This window comes from Monopterus albus, unplaced genomic scaffold (genome assembly GCF_001952655.1).
Source record: "Monopterus albus unplaced genomic scaffold, M_albus_1.0 scaffold12.1, whole genome shotgun sequence".
Classification (NCBI taxonomy): Eukaryota; Metazoa; Chordata; class Actinopteri; order Synbranchiformes; family Synbranchidae; genus Monopterus; species Monopterus albus.
This window is the reverse complement of record NW_018127892.1, coordinates 381,865-402,457: the sequence shown is the minus strand read 5'-3', so window position 1 is coordinate 402,457 and position 20,593 is coordinate 381,865. Positions and strand designations below refer to the sequence as shown.

General features: G+C 39.5%; 3 protein-coding genes across 3 annotated transcripts in view; 1 reads left to right on the top strand and 2 right to left on the bottom strand.

Moving 5' to 3' along the window:
- The window catches only part of abcb9 (ATP-binding cassette, sub-family B (MDR/TAP), member 9), a 9,746-nt gene extending 6,170 nt beyond the window's left edge, over window positions 1-3,576 (bottom strand). Inside the window, 2 exon segments of the mRNA XM_020590333.1 lie at window positions 1,254-1,924; window positions 3,465-3,576. Of these exon segments, the coding sequence (XP_020445989.1) occupies window positions 1,254-1,923 (670 nt within the window). The 5' untranslated portion in view covers window position 1,924; window positions 3,465-3,576.
- Window positions 3,577-11,221: 7,645 nt separating this feature from the next.
- ogfod2 (2-oxoglutarate and iron-dependent oxygenase domain containing 2) lies at window positions 11,222-16,873 on the top strand. The gene is made up of 7 exons (XM_020590525.1): window positions 11,222-11,499; window positions 11,611-11,667; window positions 13,497-13,607; window positions 13,693-13,792; window positions 14,392-14,516; window positions 14,905-15,162; window positions 16,323-16,873. The coding sequence occupies exons 1-7, from the start codon at window positions 11,365-11,367 to the stop codon at window positions 16,587-16,589; spliced, it is 1,053 nt and encodes a 350-aa protein (XP_020446181.1). The 5' UTR covers window positions 11,222-11,364; the 3' UTR covers window positions 16,590-16,873.
- Window positions 16,874-18,155: 1,282 nt separating this feature from the next.
- LOC109954804 (electrogenic sodium bicarbonate cotransporter 4) overlaps window positions 18,156-20,593 on the bottom strand; it is a 30,126-nt gene continuing 27,688 nt past the window's right edge. The window contains 3 exon segments of the mRNA XM_074527625.1: window positions 18,156-18,775; window positions 19,337-19,510; window positions 20,123-20,191. Of these exon segments, the coding sequence (XP_074383726.1) occupies window positions 18,551-18,775; window positions 19,337-19,510; window positions 20,123-20,191 (468 nt within the window). The 3' untranslated portion in view covers window positions 18,156-18,550.

Sequence of the window (20,593 nt, the reverse complement as noted above, 5' to 3'; positions counted from 1 at the left end):
AGCTGATTCCTGTTTCCTGAGTGTTACTTCTTGGGGCCTTCAGACAAAAGAACCGGTCAGAATTAAAAGGCTTGTGTATAAACTTCACAAATACATGCTAAGAAACAATAGATAATGAGTTGGATACAAATAAATAAATTAAAACTATAAGACAGATGATAGTAGACAATAGTATCTGGCATTATTCTATCAGAACTATTCAGAACTGCACCATTTTAAGAGCATTAAGCTATGTAAAGTACACACTTGCACAGGCTTCATCAGTAGTTTTTTAGCTCGCTGACAACACTTGGGTAAAGCTTTTTGCATTGTGGAAGTGTGATCTTTTAAAGCCCTCTAACGCCTTCCAGAAGGCAACAAAGTGGAGAGACTCAAATAAAGAGATCTGGAACCAGTAACAGTCTTCATAGATCTGACCACCCAGCCAAATGGAGTAAGGGCCTTGGTCAGAATGGTGACCAAGAACCCCAGGGTCACTATGAATGACATCCAGAGTTCATTTCTGGAGACAGGAGAACCTTACAGAAGGACAACCATCTCCACCAATCAGGCCTCTATAGTAGAGTGGCCAAACGGAAACCATTCCTCACTAAAAACATCTCTGGAGAGCCCTGAAAATGGCTGTGCACCAACACTCTCCATCCAACATGACTGACCTGGATTCTGGATTCTGCCAAGAAGAATGGAATAAAATTCCAAAAGAAAGGAACCAAGCTTGTAGCTTCTTTCTCAAGAAGACTTGAGGCTGTCACCGCTGCCAAAGGTGCTTTAACCAAGTGCTAAGTGGAGCATCTGGATACTTATGTAAATGGGATATTTCAGTCTTTTATTTTTAATAAATTTTCAAAACTCAACAAACCTGTTTTCATTTTATCATTGTGGAGTATTGCATGTAGATTGGTTAGGAAAAAAATTGAACCCATTTTAAGGTGAGTCTGAAATATAACAAAATGGGGAAAGCTTGAAAGGGGCTGAAAACTTTCCATACTGACTGTAGTTCACTTTAAGACACACTGTTTCAAAACATATTACAACAGTTCATTGGTAATACCTCATTGCATCATCACTAAGGTGCTGCAACAGTTGCCTACTTTGGTTCCTATCTCTAATTCTGGACAATACAGAAAGCTTTTCTTTATTAATTTGTACATTAGAATTTAACTGCTATAGAAAGACTGTAATGAGATGTTGCTCATGAGTGTTGTGATCATTTGTCAAGTGAGTAAACAATGTGATCGGACTGATTTACTCACACACAGACGAGATGAGGAGAAAGAGGGCAGCCGTAAACAGCAGCCCAGCATCCTTTCTGCAATAAGTTAGCAGACGTCCTAGTGTAGCCCCAGAACTGGTCTTCTTCTTCTCCGGGTTTCCCTCCTCCTCCGTCTTCTTGTTCCTCTCACACCCCACCTCCTGTTCCTCCTCACCAGCTGTCCCCAGCAGCTTCTCTGTGTCCTCAGAGCCCACTCGTCTTCCTCCACTGCTGTTGCTCACGGAGTTGGACTCCTTTTCCAGCAGCCTCCAGAGTAGCATTACACCCAGAGAGGAGGCACAAGTCCAGCATATCAGGCTGAGGAGCCAGGGCTGATGAGTCAGAGGCTCCAGCTCAGACAGTATCAGCAGCTTGGACAGGGCATATATGATGACAATCAGGCAGACGAGTAGAATGAGGTTGGTGAGCGAAGTGACCCTCAGTGGACCATCCTCCTTGTTCCATGAGACCCCTATGGAGGCTCCCAAGAGGAGGGAGCCTCGAAGCAGCACCATCCCCCAGAGGTCCAATGCTGACTTGAAGATGCTAAAGTCCAGGGCATCTGTTTTAAATATAATCACGTCTGATCCATGCGTGTATAGGACGGTGGTGATGACAACATCCAGTAAGATGAATGACACAGTGCAGCCAACAGCTACTTTGATGCCCATGCTGATTATCAAGACAGAATTATAGGAAGTTATGATAAGTTATGATAAGAACTACCAGTTTTAAATGATCTCAAGATAAGGGCCTACTTTTATTTTTAAGTAATTTTTTCCTGGTCTACTGTGGACGGTAGCTAGAGGAATAAATAAAAGCCAGATTTGCACAAAACTGTGGACGGCAAAGTAAGAATTTCATTGTACAGGGAAACATGTTTCCTAACTGTGCATATGACAAATAAACACTTTGACTTTGAAAACCAATCACTGACTTGCTCCGATGTAATCAGATGTAACTAATACATAGACAACTACACTCACCGGCTACTTTATTAGGTACACCTGTACAACTTTATGCAATTCAATGCAGCATTTCCCCCTTAACATCTGTGTTTATGAAGCTCAAAATGTTTCAGTTTGTGGTGAAACTGTCATAAATGTATAAATTCAATTATAAGTTGACTATTAAGGTCATAGTTAAAGGTGGTGTTGCACAAGAATTGATGGAGAGATGAAGCCTTGTTGAAGCTTTCCAAACAACTGAAGCAAAAAATGGTTTATGTGTCAACACTTCAAGTGCCTATGAAACCAGCTAGTGGTCAAAATAATGTACCACAGAAATGTGTAGAAACCGTCTGAAGCAACGCAACTCACCCTTATGTTTAAACAGCAGAGTGTTTCTTATATGAAACAAATCCCATGTCACTTGTAATATTATTACTTCTCTCTGTAATATGTAAATTAATGACTTAAAAAATTCACAAGTGTGTGAGATGGCACTGTGCAGGGTTTTCGCACCCCCTAAAAAAACACAATCTTAAATTGTACAGATAATTTTTATATCGAGGCTCAAAGGAAAAGCACATAGAGTAGCCCATACATACGATTTAACGTGGTAGAAAGTACATCGAAATGTTCCTATAGGCTACTGGGGATAACATGTTTTGGTGCTGATGCTGCAGTACAGTGATCGCCAACACCAGAAATCCACGAACCTTGCAATCTCTGTCCTCTCCCCCTATATCTTAAACGCATGCTTAAACATCTGCGAAGCACTTCCTGATCCCGTCATCTGCCAAGTTTCTCGACAGGTAGCGAAATTTGACAGGAAACCTGTATCGCAGGTGAAGCTTCAGACAGCTTCGAAGCCATCATTATTTACACGTGTGTCTATGTTTTTGTCCTCCGCAGCTACACATATGAGAGGGTCAGAATATTAGGATATGAAGCCCAGACAGGAAACTAACCAGTATGGATTATGCGCTGATCACAGGTGATCGAAATCTGACGTGTCTCGAACAATATGAGGTAGTGAGGTAAACATTTCTCCTCTGTAAATGACTGTCCGGCAAGGTCTGAGCATCAGTCTGACACATTCCCACTACTTTATTATCGATGTACATTAGCTATTAGCAGTCGGTGAACTGTGCTGGGTCAAGTTACAAACGCGTTTACAACTGTTAAAGCCCAACAAGGTGTCCACCCGAACATTAACGAATTTATTACAAACCTTCTACAGTAATAATGAAACACGCTCTATACTATACCTGCTAAGAGCCAACACCCACAGATTCCGGTTCTATATTGTACTGACACCAATCGTGACTTGTGAAAACCAGAGCCGCTAAGACAGAAGAGTTGCGGCATTGAGGAATCAAAAATGGCAGCAGGTCATGTGATTCAAATTGTTTCAAACAGTCGAATAAGATCCATTGTTTTCTGTAGGGAACAGCTGGATTTGTCAGCGACATTTTTATTGACTTGTACAGACTTGCAAACTGTGTTCCATTGTTGTAGATCAGCCAATTTAGATAGTTAGCTAGGTACCTAGTTAATTAGTGACCCAATATTTGAGACAGTCAAAAAGGTTGTGAAATTGGTTTTGCTAAAATGTCACAAGTATAATTATTGCTACTGATTTCAGCTTACTGTAGAACAGAACAGCCAAATCTATAGCGCTGCGTGACCCCCAAAGTAATCTTGCTTTAAACACTTTACTTTCGTCCCTACTCCTTGGTCAAAAGTAGCCTACAATTAGTGGTGGAAAATAACTAAAACTTTACTTTCGTCCCTACTCCTCAGTCAAAAGTAACCTACAATTAGTGGTGGAAAATAACTAAGTACAGTTTGGAGGTACAGTATCTGTGATTTTCATTTTGTGCTACTTCATACTTTGACTTCACTACATCTTAGAAGCAAATATTGTACTTTTTACTCCACTACATTTATTTGATAACTTTAGTTACTAGTTGCTTTTCAGAATCAGATTAATAAAAAAAATACAATTCTGACTTTACTGATCTCTGGAGGAAAATTCACAAGCTACCCAGCTGTATGTAAAGTACTTCAAATTATAGACATAGAAGCTAGTTAAAACTAACTCCACCTTTACCAGCTGCAACATTAAATATGATGTACGTATATGATAATGTATCTAATTACAATACAATAATATGATACATTATTAAATGTGCCATCCTGTGAGTACTTTGTTTTGATGGTAATACTTGTGTACTTTTACTTAAATAACATTTGAATGCAGGAATTTTACTTGCAACAATGTATTTTTACACTGTGGAATTGCTACTCTTACTTAAATAAACAACCTGAATGCTTCTTCCACCACTGCCTAGAATGGTTGTGGCTCAAAAGTACCGCCTGTTAAAAAGCACAGGAGGGAACCATGAGGTACACATACATTTCTGTTATTCGTGTTTGGGATTGTATTGGTCTTCCATGCTACACTTCTAATTGTTTGACCTAGTCTTGGCCAAGCCACACACACATTTAATATGACAACCATGTTAAATGTTTAGGCTAGACTATAGAAGTGACAAACAGCCCGAGTGCATTTTTAATATTCAAGTAAAATATTCTGTGTCCAAATTTCAAGTATCTAGCTAGCTAACATTATCTAGTATGAATGCTGTCTAGCAACAGGAATACATTGTGCATTACATTACCAGGTAATGCAGTATCCGATGTGTTACTCAACCTCAGTCTCAGCTGTTTCACTTGGTCCGTTGTCTTTCCCCCAAAGGATGTGACAATCTTACTTCCAACTTACAATCAAACTTCATTCTTAGCAGTTAACAGTTTTGCAATTTTGTCAGCTACTTCATTCCCCAGTATTCCAACATATACAGAAACCCACATAAAATCCACTTTTCAACTTTTTCTCTTAATAAAAAGTATCTATTAAAAATGACCAAATTCCACTATTTCAGCTCACATTTGGAAACATAAAATCATTATTTATCAATTATTTGTAGATGTTATTGCAGTTATTTAGCTTAATCAAGCTTATAGTGTTTAGTTTCTACATTCTGCAATAGTGACAGCAGGGCCAAGAAACTCTACTTAACAACACCAGGTACTCATCAAGCCACAAGCAATATCTTATTTCCCATCATGTAATGACTACACAAACAAGCCCATACAAATGAAACAATACCATCTTTTAGTATTTCAACTTTAAAATCGATTGTATGACAAAGTCAACACAAGTTAACACCGTCTTCATGGGAAACATGAGGGCAGGACCTCATTTCATGTGGGTCAGTGTTTATTGCCATTTCTCTGGCCAGCGGAGCCAGATAGCGAAACTTCAACCAGCAGTGTGTGCATCGCTCATCTGGATTTCCATCTTCCATCCAAGATTTGAGGCAGCTCTTGAGACATGCAGTCATGCTCCACTGATGCGTCTTTTGTGCAGACTTATCCTTGTCCTTCTCAGTGGACATCAGGCTCAGCCAAGTGATACCCTAACTCAGTCTTTAAGTCTTCAGAGCTGCTTTGCTCGGTGGTCAGCACAGTCTCAACAGGAAAAGACAAATATAAACTGTCTTTCAGTTTTTTTGGGGAAGGTGTATCTTCTTTGCCAAACAAAGGATCCTCTATTTTAAAGGTCACTGAAGCTACGTCATGTACCCTGCATTTGGCATTTTTCTTCTTCTCTTGTTTGTAGGCCGCATTCATATTAGCTATCACCTGGAAGTGGAATACACACAGACACAAAACATAAGGGTTGATTAAAGTAATTACATAAAAAAAACCTGAGCTGAATAATTTCTCTCCATATATACTGTACTAAATTTTACACATGGGCAGATATATAATTAACAAATGAAAGCACTTATGTGCATGTATTTCTGTTGGCTGTAAGGTAGCACGTGGGTAATACGAGTGTTAACTCTTAAATAACTGGAAGAGTTTCAGTGATAGAAACTTGTGGTTTATGAATCAAGTTTGCCATGTAATATACTTCTGTGTATACAAGGACAGTGCTCAACACAAATATCACCATGAAAACATCATGTCCAATATGTCTATTAATTATTATTACTACTGGTTCTAATATTATGGTGTACTGCAATTCTGTGGGTGGTGTGTCCAAATGGGGTTGCCATACCCCAGCAGAAATTGTTGCTTGACTAGAGAGGACTGAGAAGGATTTAGTATTTTGAAATCTTTGGCGCGACTGCTGTGGGTAGGCACAATTAACACAGAGAAACAGTGTTGAACACTGTACTGTCTCTGTATTTCAATACTTGTTAATGTATTAAAAGTGTAAAACTAGAATGTATTGAGTGCTGCACAGAATGTGTCACTGTAAATTCTGATGGTTTTTGTTATGAAGCTTATACATGTATGAATGATGATTGTCTCGCAGTATTGTGTTCAATTCCCATCAGAATTTTAGCTAGCACATAACTCAACCTGGAGGGGAGACAGAGAGAGCTAGCATATATTCTGTGCATTAGTTCATACATTCTGAGCAGATCCCACTCACTAGCTATCAATAACAGCCAGGATGTGCCCGAAAAGATAACATTAACGTCAATACTTCAATTTGTGCAGCACCTGTAATCATGGAATTCTAAAATACTTAGATATAAAGTGTCAGTAATTGCACGGAGTGGAAACAAATGTTTTTGGTGAAAATTGCCCTATTTTCAAGCGATAATCAACCAGCCATCACTAATGTTAGCTAGCACAGCTAAATTAATTTGCCATATTCATCCAGCGAAAAACAAAGTGCTCATGGGCACAACTAACGCCAACATCTTTATTACATTATACTGGTTAGAAAGCCCACGTGATATCAAAGTAAAGCATCATTTATGTTGCACTGCATATGTAATTTATGGAGACAGTATTAACTTTTAATTATTATTCATTAATTTGTACAGTATAGCTGTACTTGCTTATGCTAAATACAATTATTAGCATTTGAATGATATACAAGCTGTTTTATTAGTCAGCTTTCATTGACAGTGAGTATTATCATCAGCAAGAGGAAGGGTGGCAGTGTGAGGACTAGTCAGATGATAGAAGCATGCGGTACTACAAGCGATGAGTCACTATTTCTTGATATAATAATTGCTATTCAGATCAGAAATGGTTGGTAAGACATTCCCGATCATCATGGCAAGCAAAACCACTTGTTTACTGATAGTACTTCTTTCTCTCACTTTGGTGTATTCAGAGTACAAAGAGGGCTGACCAGGTGAGCAGGGAGGCGAGCGATAAAAGGAGCAAATACTGATGGTCAAGAGGAATGCCCCTGCAACAGTCTAATCCTAATATACATTGTTAAACATTACTGTTAATTTGGCTACAAATGAAAAGCAATACAAAAGTAATTTGGAGCCATATAGCTGAAGATGCAAGACAATATGCTCTGTAGATCAGGGGGGTATTCCAGAAAGCAGGTTCAGTAACAACACAGAGTTTGTGTGCAGTGAAATGAGGGGAACTCTGGGTTTTCAGTTACAGAAACAAAGATTACTTGAACTCTGAGTCAGTTACTGTGGTAACTTACTCTGTGAATCTAACCTGCTTACTGACAGGTTTTCTTCAACAAACCCAGGCTTATTCTCTGTCTCCTCTCTCCTGCAGAGCATGAAGACGCTGTCCGACACACTGCTTCATTTCCTCATTCACACAGTTTTATGCAATTTTTTTCCACCCTGACACCCTCTTTCAAAAGAAAAATGCCATAGTTCTCACTGATGTAGAGGTTCACTTTCTTCAAATCTCTGCTAAAAAAAAGTACTCACTGACATTGAATGTAGATTGAAAGACTTTGTTGTTTGTCCTGACCACACCGAGTATGAAGCACCAGCATCTATTTACATTTGTAGAAAATAAATTAATGTGATTTACCAGCTGCTTCACAGAGTTCTGTTGCTCCTGCATTACAGCCATACATGTAGAGGCCTTCTCCTTTGTGGAATACATATCCTGCTCTTGGTCATCATAATTCAGCAGGCTCAGAGCGGCCTAGAGGAAATGACAAAATTAGTAGGCAGAAATAAACCCGTTTTTTTTCCTCCACACAATAGAGTCTTACCTCATTTGGTAAATTAGCTTTTCTGTTGAACATGAGGGAATACGGGGTGAATTTGGTTGTAGGGTTGGTGGATGTTCTGAACAGAAACAGCACCGGGTCTAGAAAGTCATCCCATCCGGCCTGCTTCTCCGTTACCATCTGCACAATGGCTTCTTTCAGTAAAGGAGCTGTGCAGTCATGGAGCGGGTTGAGCTGAGGGTGATCCAGAGGAGAAACCTTCTGCACAATGTTCCACCTGTCACACAGCAGCTTGGTCACCTGGAAAACATCCGTATCTGCGCTGACAAAAGTGAACCACAACAGCGACACAGTCTCTGATCAGTATATTGATGCATTTATTTTAATTAACTTTGTGGCACATCTCACCTCATCACAGAAGTCAGTATTCTGTGTGCTAACTATCGTTTTAGGGGCACCAAACCTGATCGAAGAGAGAACACAGTGAGATCAAGTTCAGGTTAAAAACATTGTAGATATGAGGGTATCAAAAATAAAAAGTTGTGGTTTTATTAAAAATTTTGAAGCAGCCATGGTATGCAATAAATTCTGTCAGAAACACTAATGTGGTTTTTAGTGGCGCACAGGTTTTTAGTGAGCACAGAGTACAACCACTTTATCAACAGATTTTATGGCCAAACCCTTGTTTCAGCCTCAGTGTGATTATTCAAGGTGCTGTGTGCCGTTTCTACCTGTATATGCATTTGGAGATACACCTTGCAACAGAGAGAGCATCTGTCTTTTGTACTGGAAAAGCCTCTGGCCATTTACTAAAGTAATCAATGATGACTGTAACATTAGTGTTGCCTTTCTGGGTCTCTGGGAAAGGTCCTGGTGAAATGAAGAGAAAAACAGAGAATGTTTGTCCCGCTGTGAAAATAAATTATACAGCAGAAAAAAGAAAAAAAAATCAGCCTTTGATGGAATTAAGTGAGGCACAAACCTATGATATCAATCGCAACAATATCCCAAGGTGCGTCCACTTTTATAGGCCGGACTGTCCTTGCTAGGTTTTTATTCCTCTCTGTGTGCTGACACGTTTCACACAATTTAATCTGAAAAAGCAGAAATGTTATTTCAAAAGTTAGACATCATCATCATTATGTGTCAGTGATGTCACCAGAACACTGAAAATGTAAAGATGTCCTGTACCCAATCCACCACATCCTTGATGATCCCCAGCCAGTAGTACTTGCTCTGGATCCTGTGGACAGTCTTCTTTTGGCCCAGGTGATGCCCAATGTCATTGAAGTGGCAGTCCAGAAAAATCTGCCTCTTCTGCTCAGCCTCAATCACCACCTCCCTCTTCTCTTCTTTCTTGGGTCCCACATAATACAGCTTGCCATCTTGAATGAAGGAAGACATGCGAGGTAAAACCAGTGACAGTGTGAGCAAGGTTCTTAACTCTTCCTAAACAGAAGACTTCTCTAGACTGAAGCACATGCAGAAGAGCAATTGTTTTACATCACACCATACTGTGTCCAAAAATATGGGTATTTAATACTGTTTTGATCATCTTTAAAGATAGATATTTCACAGAATATAACTTTTGGCCTGCTAAAAAACTGCTGACGTCCATTCTTCAATTTGGCATAAGTTACTCTTTATTTACAAAACACCACTTACTTTTATAGAACATACAAGTAACTAGTTCGGCTCTTTGTCCAAATTCAGGTTTAAGACGTTGTGATGTGCTTGACACACAGTGCTAGCTTAAGTGAACCACTTACTTAGTCTGAAACAGCTTCATACAATATCTTGTGTTTTGTCCTACACAGTACGCAACAAGCAATGCTGATTTAAAATTGGCAGGCTTTTGGAAGCGATGTGTTCCTGTATTTACAGGACAGAGCTGTGTGCTCAGCGTTGTCTTCCTCTGGCAGTTAAAATTGTTTTATCCCTTACCGTCAATGATAAATTTCTGGGCGTATCTTTTGAGATTCTTCTTTCGTAAAGGGTTCATAGTCTGAGGAAAGCAGCCTTTAGCCACAAAAGTATAAATGTCGCCGAGTTTATTGGAGCTGGATTCAACCACCTCCTCTTCTGCCACTTGTAACGACTCCACGCTAAACATTTCAGCACAGAATGTACGAGTAAATACAACAAACAACTATACGCCTCAATATACACAGATATCCCGATCGCTAATCACCATATTTAGTAGCAGTGAAAGCTACTGCTAATTAAGACAGAGAACCCACTAAATCACAATAGGCTGAAGATACAAAGTGTGCTTTGGCGTCCTTCTTCCTCTTCTTCTTTAGTATTTAGGCAGTTGATATCCAAGTGTTTTGCACTTGCGCCCCCTGCTTGACAACAACTTGTACCTCCTGCCAGCTCTCCTGAGAAAATAAAGGACCGTTTCTGCGACCTGTCATGTACATGTACAGCTTGAACGTTTTATTTTGCATGTCCTCACCGGAAGCGTTAGTATGTTGTGTCCTCTAGTGGTCACAGATACTAACTACAACTGTACGCTCTTAATAATCAACAATCTAAAGAACAACAATAAAAAAAATATATGTATATATACTATACAGTATTATAATACAGCAATTATTACTGTAATACTTACTGTAACTGTTATGATATAGTCATTATTACTGTATTATAAAACTAACAATATAACGCTTATTGTCAAACATAATGAAAAACAAGTCAACAATACATTTGGTTATGTTTTTTTTTTTTCAGCTGCATACATCAGTGAGTTATACACTTCGACTACTGGTTGGCAATACACACAGGATTACATTTTCTACAGAGACCATCAGAGCATTTTTAGTTTTGTTTTCTTGTCAAAAAAAAAAGTCTGGACACAATGGCTCGAATATCTAACAGCCCAACTTTCCTCATTAGCCACATTGTCACTAAACTGATAACTAAGCTATATATAGATGAATGCTAGTCAATTTTCGTCTTTCTGAAATAATGTGGGCAACTTTGTGATCTGGAGCTTTTATTTTGAAGACTTCGGAAGTGTTACGTTTGTTTGTTGCTGCTAACCATAGGACTATAGCTGTGTGTAGCTTGTCAAGGTTGGTAATATGCGTTTCTGTGTGTTTTCTGAAAGCAGTTCCCTCTGACAAGTAATAATGACAAACGTAGAAGACGGAAAACCTCGGTTTTATACCTGTGAATGTTTCACTACTGATAATATTTTCCTGGAGGACTACAAGCTCCATGTTAGCTTTTTATCCGAGCAGCAGTTTAGACTGGACTATCAGTCAGTGAGTAGTACTGCGTTTTTAAATCAAGAATAGTATTTGGAATAATGCAACGCTAAACCTTATCAACTTTATTGACTGAGTATCTATTGTATGTTAATCATTGCTTCACAGCTGCTGAGGAGCCTAGGCTGCGTCACGGAACAGCAGTTTGAGGATGTTCTCTCTAAGGTAACACAAGGAAGTAACGTTATGTTTGTGCTTGACCAACAAAACCAATAATTCACCGTTGACTGTATAAACGATGGACAGGCTGAAAGCATCCAGAAGTGAAGCCACCGCGAATCGATCGCCCCCTGGTGGCTGCTTGCAGTGTGGGCCATAAACCCCGCCCCCTCCATGTTAGCAGATGAGACATGAGCCAAACTCAGAGTACAAATCATATTTTTCACAGAGGTAATTTCTAGCATCTTTTAGTACATATGGTAATTTTTCTTGTAAGCTTGTTTTAAATTATTAGATTATATAAAAAGGGTTGTATTTTCATTTTATTTGAATATATGTAATTATAACTATTATTAAATATAGTAAGATTTGTATATAAAGTAGAGTTGCACAATTAATCATATTGTGAGTGTGATTTTGATCCCTGTGTGATCTCAGGCCATGTTTGCATTAACACAGATGCTTTACATCAAACCAAGTGCTCCCTGTCCCTTATACAGTATGTGATATACAGGTATTAAAAGGCACAAAAGCTCAAACAGCTCAGTTGTGATACCGGTTACATCAAGTCACACATTTGAAACATATACTGAAGAATTGGCGATAGGCTGATATTGCCTAGAGACCAGTATTAACTTTAGTGCAGATTTAGGTTTAGTGCCTCCACTGTCGACCAGAGAATTGGCAGTTGAGTTTTACAAATGCCCAGTTCAGTATTTATCTTTGTTACAAAGAAAATCTAAGGCAGAGGTTATGTACATTTCCCCAGAGGCCCAAGTTTCTCTAAGCAGACATAGTGGGGGCCAGACCATCAAATAAACTAAATATTTAGGCGTAATGTTAGTTTTATTGCCCTGTATCAGGATAACCTGACACCTTAAGGACTATATGTTGAAATGTTAAATGAAAGCATGAAAAAAAAAATGTTAAATGAGAATAGGTTTGTCCCCATTTTTGCATGAAGACACTGCAAGCAGCACTCCATTCATAAAAGCCAGGGTGCAAATTATATTGTGCATTTTGGGGCTGTCTCCTTTCAACCTAGGGGCTGCTTGATGAGGGCATATGCACTCCAGCCAACACCAAATGCACCAAACCTACATAGAATGTTTGCACATTGTTGCAAAATAATAATAATAATGATACAGGAAAGTATCTCCAGAGCCATGGTAAATAACAATTACCCTTGTAATTGTAAATGTAAAAATACGTTTGTAGGATTGTCAGGAGGGTAGAGTTGAAGTCAGAACTTTACATACTCCTTAGCCAAATCTATTTAAACTCAGTTTTTCACAACTCTTGACATTTAACCCAACAAACATTCACTGTCTTAGATCAGTTAGGATCACTACTTTATTTTAAGAATGTGAAATGTCAGAATAACAGTAGAGAAAAAGATTTATTTCAGTTTTTATTTCTTCCATCACCTTTCCAGTGGGTCAGAAGTTTACATACTCTCAGTTAGTATTTGGTAGCATTGCCTTTAAATTGTTTAACTTGGGTCAAACATTTCGGGACACCTTCCAGAAGCTTCTTCCAGTAAGCTGCTGGAATTTTAGCCCATTCCAGACAGAACTGGTGGAACTGAGTCAGGTCTGTAGGCCTCCTTGTTCACACATGGTTTTTCAGTTCTGCCCACAAATGTTCTATTGGATTGAGGTGTGCAGTTAGACAGAGGACTCATATGTACACAGCCAAACACCTGTCATCCATGAGGGAGCTCAGTGTTCTCAGCTGCAGGCAGGAATGAGTAAAACTCTCACACCTGCCGCTAATTCCTGTGCAGTTCGCCCAACATCCCTATTAGACTGTAACTGTATGACTGCTCTGTTAAGATTTCACAGGAAGTGGACAGGCGTCGACGTCTCAGTGTGACATCTGCTGAGAGAGCTGCTGCTATAAAAGACATTTACCAGCCCCTCCATCCTCATGTCTACCATCTGCAGGTACTGCATCAGCCCCTGCTAATAACATCATTAGTAAAGTCATGAACTCCTTGCTGAGAGACACCTGCACTCCACCTCTCCTCAGGAGTCCTACCTGGCACCAAAGTTCAAGCAGATTGTCAAGTACTGCCAAAGCAGTGACACCAGTGAAGAAGGTCTCCTGGGCCTTTTGGAGGAAGAGGCAGGTGAGCTGGAGAGTGTTTTCATTTCCTCCTAGTAGCCAAGCGAGAAGTGGTAACACACTGAATACAAAGGGAGGAAATAACATTAGCATAGGAGTCAGTGCTTATTTCTGAACAGTGCAACAAGAGTTCCTCTTTAACAGTATTGTAACATTATTCTAATTACTTCACTATGTTTTTTCAATGTAGGGCAGAAGTGGAAAGGTTAAAAAAGTTGCAAAACCACAATTTCTCTTCTTTTGATTCCCTTATCACAGTATAACTGTGGTGTACTGTATTTTGGCTGATGAAATGTTTGTGATGTGAATATCTAAGGTTTGTCTTGAATACAAAACTGTGTAGTTGATACAAAACAGAAAACATAAACAGATGTAGTGACTTCTGTATAAACTCTACAGTTTTGTTGCCTGTGGTTTCTGTGTAAGCTTGAGAAATTGGCCACTGGAGACTCTGGGCTCTGTTTTCCTGCTAAAGCCAGCAGAGCCTTACATTTGAGAAATGTAGTACTGGCACTATCAGAGGCCACCTGTCATTATCATCACTAAAGTGTTTGGTTATGTTGATTACACAGTGATATGACAGCTCCCATCTCGCTGTTGCAGCTCCGAGGGTGTATCGCTTCCCCGTGTTTGAAAAAAGCTTCTGCGAGGAGCTGGTGGAGGAGCTGGAGCACTTTGAGCAGGCTCCCACCCCTAAAGGAAGACCCAACACCATGAACCGCTATGGGGTAATGGCTTCTGGCTGAAAGTGCTTACAACACCATTTAATCATTGCTCAGTCATTCGTGTTTCATCTATACTGTGCCATGACATTTGGACCCTTGACCTAACATGGACATGAAATATGAAAGGTGTTTTCAGTGCAGGGACTGTAATGGATTTTCTGGGAAAGTTGAGCAATGTCAAAGGCCATTTCACAAAAATATGTATATATTGTATGTGTGTCTTTAAATATCCATTGCGTTATATAATTTTTTTTTAAATATAGGACCCTGCAGCAGAAATGATAAATGAGTCACATAAATTATTATATTTGTAGTTGAAGGTCAGGGAATGACACATGGGGCTTATTTTATTCTTTTATTCATAATATTCCTTTAATTGCCTCTTCCCCAGATCCTCCTGAATGAACTGGGTTTTGATGAGGGCTTCATTACACCTCTTCGTGAGCAGTACTTGGGTCCGCTCACCACCCTGCTGTATCCGGACTGTGGGGGGAGCTGTCTGGACAGCCACAAGGCCTTTGTGGTCAAATATGACATGAATGAAGACGTGGACCTGAGCTACCATTACGACAATGCGGAGGTCACGCTTAATGTTTCCCTGGGCAAGGACTTCACTGAGGGCAACCTTTATTTTGGTGACATGAGACAGGTGACCCTGATACTATACTACAATACTCTCACTACTGCTCCTGCTATTACTACTGTTAACCCACGCCTATAACCACCACTTCTACTAGTTGTAGTGTTTTACTGCTGTATTTTTTATACATTATTAATGAACAAATACATTTTCAGCAGCTAATTAAATGGTGTATTATTGTGCCATTAAACATTATATGGACTTGCAAGGAGAGAATAAACTAGTTTATAAACTATTATGTAACAGTAATAGCAAACTATTAATTACATAAGCAGTACATAAAATAAATAAAAGTTGGAATTCTAGGAGAAATCACCAAACACCTCCTCATAATACAGTAGAACAAATGCACATTAGGGCTCAGGATATTAATATGGTATTTATCAAAATACTGGTATTTACTGTATCTCCACATATTCAAAATAACATATAAATGATAAAACATAAATAAAATCTAAAACTGAAGCTTTACATGTAAGATAATCCTTTAAACATGTAAAACTAAATCCTAACTAATGTTGGTACCTACAATACAGTGTGATAGCTCAGACCTGACATTAATACATACAGACAGGGCTGTCAAAGGCTTCCCAGCCAGTGACCGAGCATAGACAGTGTCAGGCCAACAACACCATTCAATAGGCAGGATGACAGTCCAAAGGCCTTTAACCAGTACACTGTATTTTTTTTTATCCTTTAATTTCACAGTTAATTATGATGTGAATTGTCATATTTAGTATGAAGTCTAACGTAAAATGATGCAGGCCTGATGTGAATAGTCTAAGCACCATCTCAAAATGTAAGACCTTTCATAAATGGAAAGAAAACTTTGTAAGAGATTGTATGGCCTTAAACTTTGGACAAGGACTATTTAAGCCTTTGTAAGCAGATACACTGTGTAATTTAAACTTTGTCAAGTACAGTATATTATATACTGTGCATGTTTACCATTGTACCATGTCATAGAAATACTTTTGCATTTCAATGGAGAGTATTTATCTCTTAAGGAAACCTCTATATTTATAAAGATGGCTATATTCATTGAACATCTCATCACCAACTTTAGCCCCCCTAATCTTTTACATATGTTTTAACAGTTGTAGTGGTGAAAAGATTTTAATGTCACAAAATGCAAAGTCATGACCAGTGGGTTCATTGTCCCTGTACAGGTTCCTTTAAGCGAGACAGAGTGTTCAGAGGTTGAACACAAGGTGACTGAGGGTCTCCTCCACCGTGGCCAGCACATGCACGGGGCCCTGCCCATCTCCTCTGGCCAGCGCTGGAACCTCATCGTCTGGATGAGAGCCTCAAAGGAGCGCAACAAATTGTGCCCCATGTGTAACAGGAAGCCGACGCTGGCGGAAGGAGAGGGCTTCGCTGACGGCTTCACTAAACACTCTGAAGCATCACTGAATGCTTCCTGTGTGCTGACGTGATGTATCCAGCTGCTATCAACCTTTTCTTTAAAAGACTGTGTAGGGTTTTGATACCCCCAGGTCGCTGTATTGAAAAAGACACTGGCAGACAGTAGTGTATGCTGCTACCTCCACCGAGGCTGTAGGAATAAATGGCTGTGGTTCATCCAGTCTAAACTTTGTGTCTGGTGACAGGGTGATTTCGACTGATATGCTGTGGTTTGACTGTGGCCGAGTTAATCGAGACAGCATTAAAGAAAACCGGTAAATGGAATGAGGTATTTTGACTGTATTCCAAAATAATGATTCATATGTATTATTTGCAAGTTGAATAATTCTGTTAATTGTGTACATTTGTGACTTTGTTGTCTCAAATATTAGAAATATTAATATTAAAAACCCATACTGGTCAAGCCCATGTATTAAAAACCCTGTTTTTAAAAAAAATTATCATTTGTCAGTCAGACATTTTGCTTCCCAAAACCTAAAGTTGGGGGATCTGCGAGAAATTCTGAAACTCTGAAACTCCAAAGGATTTATGGTTAAATGTCTGGCAAAACTAGAAAAGACTGCACTTTCAATGAAACTGCTGTGGCTGCAGGTGAGAGAGCACAGGGCTAACGTCAGGTGTGACTGATTTAACACAGAGACTCAGCACATGGAGGAAAAAGAAACAACCAAAGCAATGTTTGTTGCATATGCAGGGTTGTTGTACATGAACAATAAATTGACTGAGAAAAATGTGCTAGACATTCAACAAACATAATACAAAGCACACTGGATTTTTTTTTTCATCTATTAAAATTCCACATATATCAGTCTACAAAAACAATCAGTTGCTTTGAGACACAGAGTAAATATACAGGTCCAATCATCACCTCACAGTCCCAGATAACACATATCGGTGTAGAATTACAGTCTGCTGAGTTGTATGTATGAAGGGAAGGTCAGTGCACATTCTGTGATTTATCACATAACACAGGGAGACTTATACAGCTCCTAACATTACAGTTAGTTGAAGGCAGAAACATGAAATGTTCAGGTAAGATGCACAGTATAACTGCATATCATACCCTAAAAGATGATCCAGATCCAATCCAGATCAGGGATTTTAGGACACATTTTGTGTTCTTCTGGATCTCATTTTTCACAAAGGACCCACTTGTGTGAGTGAATGCTGTGCGTTGGTGGAGGTACATGAGCTCTCTGAGTGCTCTTGTTGTCTTTGTTTTAAGATACAGTATCTGTGTCGTATATTTCTCCCACCACCAAATTAAGATGGAGACATTTTCAACAATGATGTATCTTTTCACTAACAATGCATGCATAGACATCACTGGAAGTACCTTCTACCAAAGGAATAGTGAAAAAACTGCTGTTATGCTGCTACACTCATGTGGTATAGTCTTTGTACTGCAACATTTATCTAAAGCATCCTCAATAAAGGTGCTGTTCTGAAGCTATCCATATGTATTACACTCACTTTTTTGTTTGCTGCCACACAGCTCACACAAATACCATGCTGTAGCATTTCACAGGAAGCCCCACCCTCCACCGATTCACACAATACCCTATTACACATGAGGTGGTTGACGTGGTTTGGTTGAGATGGTTTAGGTAGGACTAAACAAATGTTTTCCTTTTGTAATTTTTGTGAACTGGGCCTTTAATTTGTACATACTTACTATGTATGACTAAATGTTCATATGCAAACAAGATCACAGTTAGTATCTCTTTATGTCTGTGTAACAGAAGGCTTGTATGTGTGTGTCAACAAGGACTGTGTGGTAGCACGCTGGCAGTACACTCCCCACTGAGACTGTGCAACATCAGGATATATGAGATCTTTGTAGGGAATGTGTAGTTTTAGGACACAGTACCTGCGATCCAAGTCTGACTCTGAGCTGGGTGTGTGGTTGGAGTAGGCTTGGTACTGGTCCTGTATGGAAACACAAGCACAGGTTAGCAGATACATCAGAAACTCATGTCATGATCCATGATTCCTGCAGGGGGCAGCAGAAGCTCGGATTTCTCGCCTCTTCCTCAATGTCATCTGGTTTAGGCCTCCTCTCCTTCTCCTTCTCCTTCATCTTGTCATCGTCCTTCTTCTTCTTTTCTTTCTCAGGCAGGAGGTCATCCAGCCAGGCCAGGTCATGCTGGGACAAGACCATGTCCAGCATCTTTCAAACCACCATAAGACTCAGGATCTGAGGGTGTGGCACAGAGGGACACTGACACACGGGCCTCGCTTCAGCTCCCGGCACAGAGGGACGCTGACACACGGGCCTCGCTTCAGCTCCCATTAACATTCACCTCATATCTGAGTTATGGTCTCAATGTGATTTAGTGTAGATGACATTAACACAAATCACTAGGATACACTGTGAAATAAGATCACTTCCTCTCTTAATACACACACACTTAAAAACTGGCACTGAACCTCTCATGTTTCTTTACATTCACTAACATCCTCAGAATATTTTTCTAATATGGACATTTGATTTCCTGGGTAGTTCTCCACAAGACACGCCATTTATGTTTTCAGAGGGTCTATATGTGGAGTGGAGCTGCACCGACTTCTCTGGCCACCTCTGGACCATCTTCAAAGCATTTTTGATTTGATGTGTTCTGCCATCAGATTCTGTCAGCTATCTGATCATCCAGTATACACACTGAAACCTTGTCATTCAAAAACCAAAACCTCACTTCCTCTGACACAGGATCCCTTGAAAGCTGTCTTCCAAATGCAGGCCTCTTTTATTATGCACCATGACAGGGAAGATGATAGCCAGGTAAGTGGACTTGAGGATCCAGAGCACAGCCAGACAGCTGATTTGGATCAACGTGAACAGGTGTACTCTCCTCAGAGGAACATGACGGAGGTAAGAATAGTCCGGCTGGTGCTTGGATGGCATCATGTACAATTTAATCCTATCCCAGAACTGCAGAGGACAATGAGACAAGGAGGCAGACAAAAGAGAAGAACATGACAAGAATATGATTGGTACCGCTTAATTACCTGCAGACCTATGATTTGAATGATAAATGATTTAGGGGAGATCTGCATGTGTCATGGCTTTACTTTGACTGTGCAATGAGCTGGAGGAAAGTAAATGAGGAGCACCTGCTCTGGCACAACCATACTAGGCCCTGAGTTTGTAAACTTGCCTGCATGCATCTGTAAAACTGCTACTCTACTATAATGAGACACGTGGCCATCAGAAACAGACTCTGACACAAACAGTGCAGGTGCAGCTTAGACTGTATATTCAGCCCATAATTTCATATCTCCGGTTTCTCCATGCCACATAATTTGCACTTTTACAGAATATGAATACTTATTTAAAAAGTCCTCCTGAGGTTTTCTTTGATTTCATGTGATACTGTTGTCTCTGAAGCCAATGGACACAAAGGATGATATCTGTTTGCTTGCTTATTTGTTTTCTTGGCAGCTCTAAATAAGCCGCTTCCCGGCTGCTGTCAGAAATGCATTAAGTAAGATGTGCAGCCGCAGTAACTCTATTTATTATGACAACAGCTGGCACACAGCGCACCTGGATTCCACTGAGGGATGCTACACCCATGTAGAGAAAGACACCGTACAGCACCGGCATGGGGATGAACTACAAGCAACAGGGAGGACAAACAATATATTACACTCACAGATTAGACAGTTTTTTTAAACAGCATTAATGTTTCAAGGATTACCAACACTAGACATAGCCACTGGTGTATGGAATGGGGCCCCAGTGTGTGGAATATTAAGTAAAAAATAAGTATGAAATTAATAATCAAATGAATTAATTGTGTAACATTATATAAGTGATTAAAACAACTCATTATGAAATATTATTTAATAGTTTTTAATTTTTAAAACCAGTTTATCTTCATGATTTATTTTAAACAAATATTCCAAAATATTTCTTAAGTGTGTTTAAACTTTTACTGAATAATGACTTTTTTGCTAACAGGTATTTCATGTTACACAGTCATCACATGACAATTTAACTAATCGGCTGGCAGTG

What these genes read in the sequence shown, in the direction of transcription:
- ogfod2 (XM_020590525.1), top strand. Translation starts at nt 11,365, where the DNA reads ATGACAAACGTAGAAGACGGAAAACCTCGGTTTTATACCTGTGAATGT. An exon ending in TTAGACTGGACTATCAGTCA is followed by an intron (nt 11,500 to 11,610) that starts GTGAGTAGTACT and finishes ATTGCTTCACAG; the next exon opens with CTGCTGAGGAGCCTAGGCTG. An exon ending in TTGAGGATGTTCTCTCTAAG is followed by an intron (nt 11,668 to 13,496) that starts GTAACACAAGGA and finishes TGCTCTGTTAAG; the next exon opens with ATTTCACAGGAAGTGGACAG.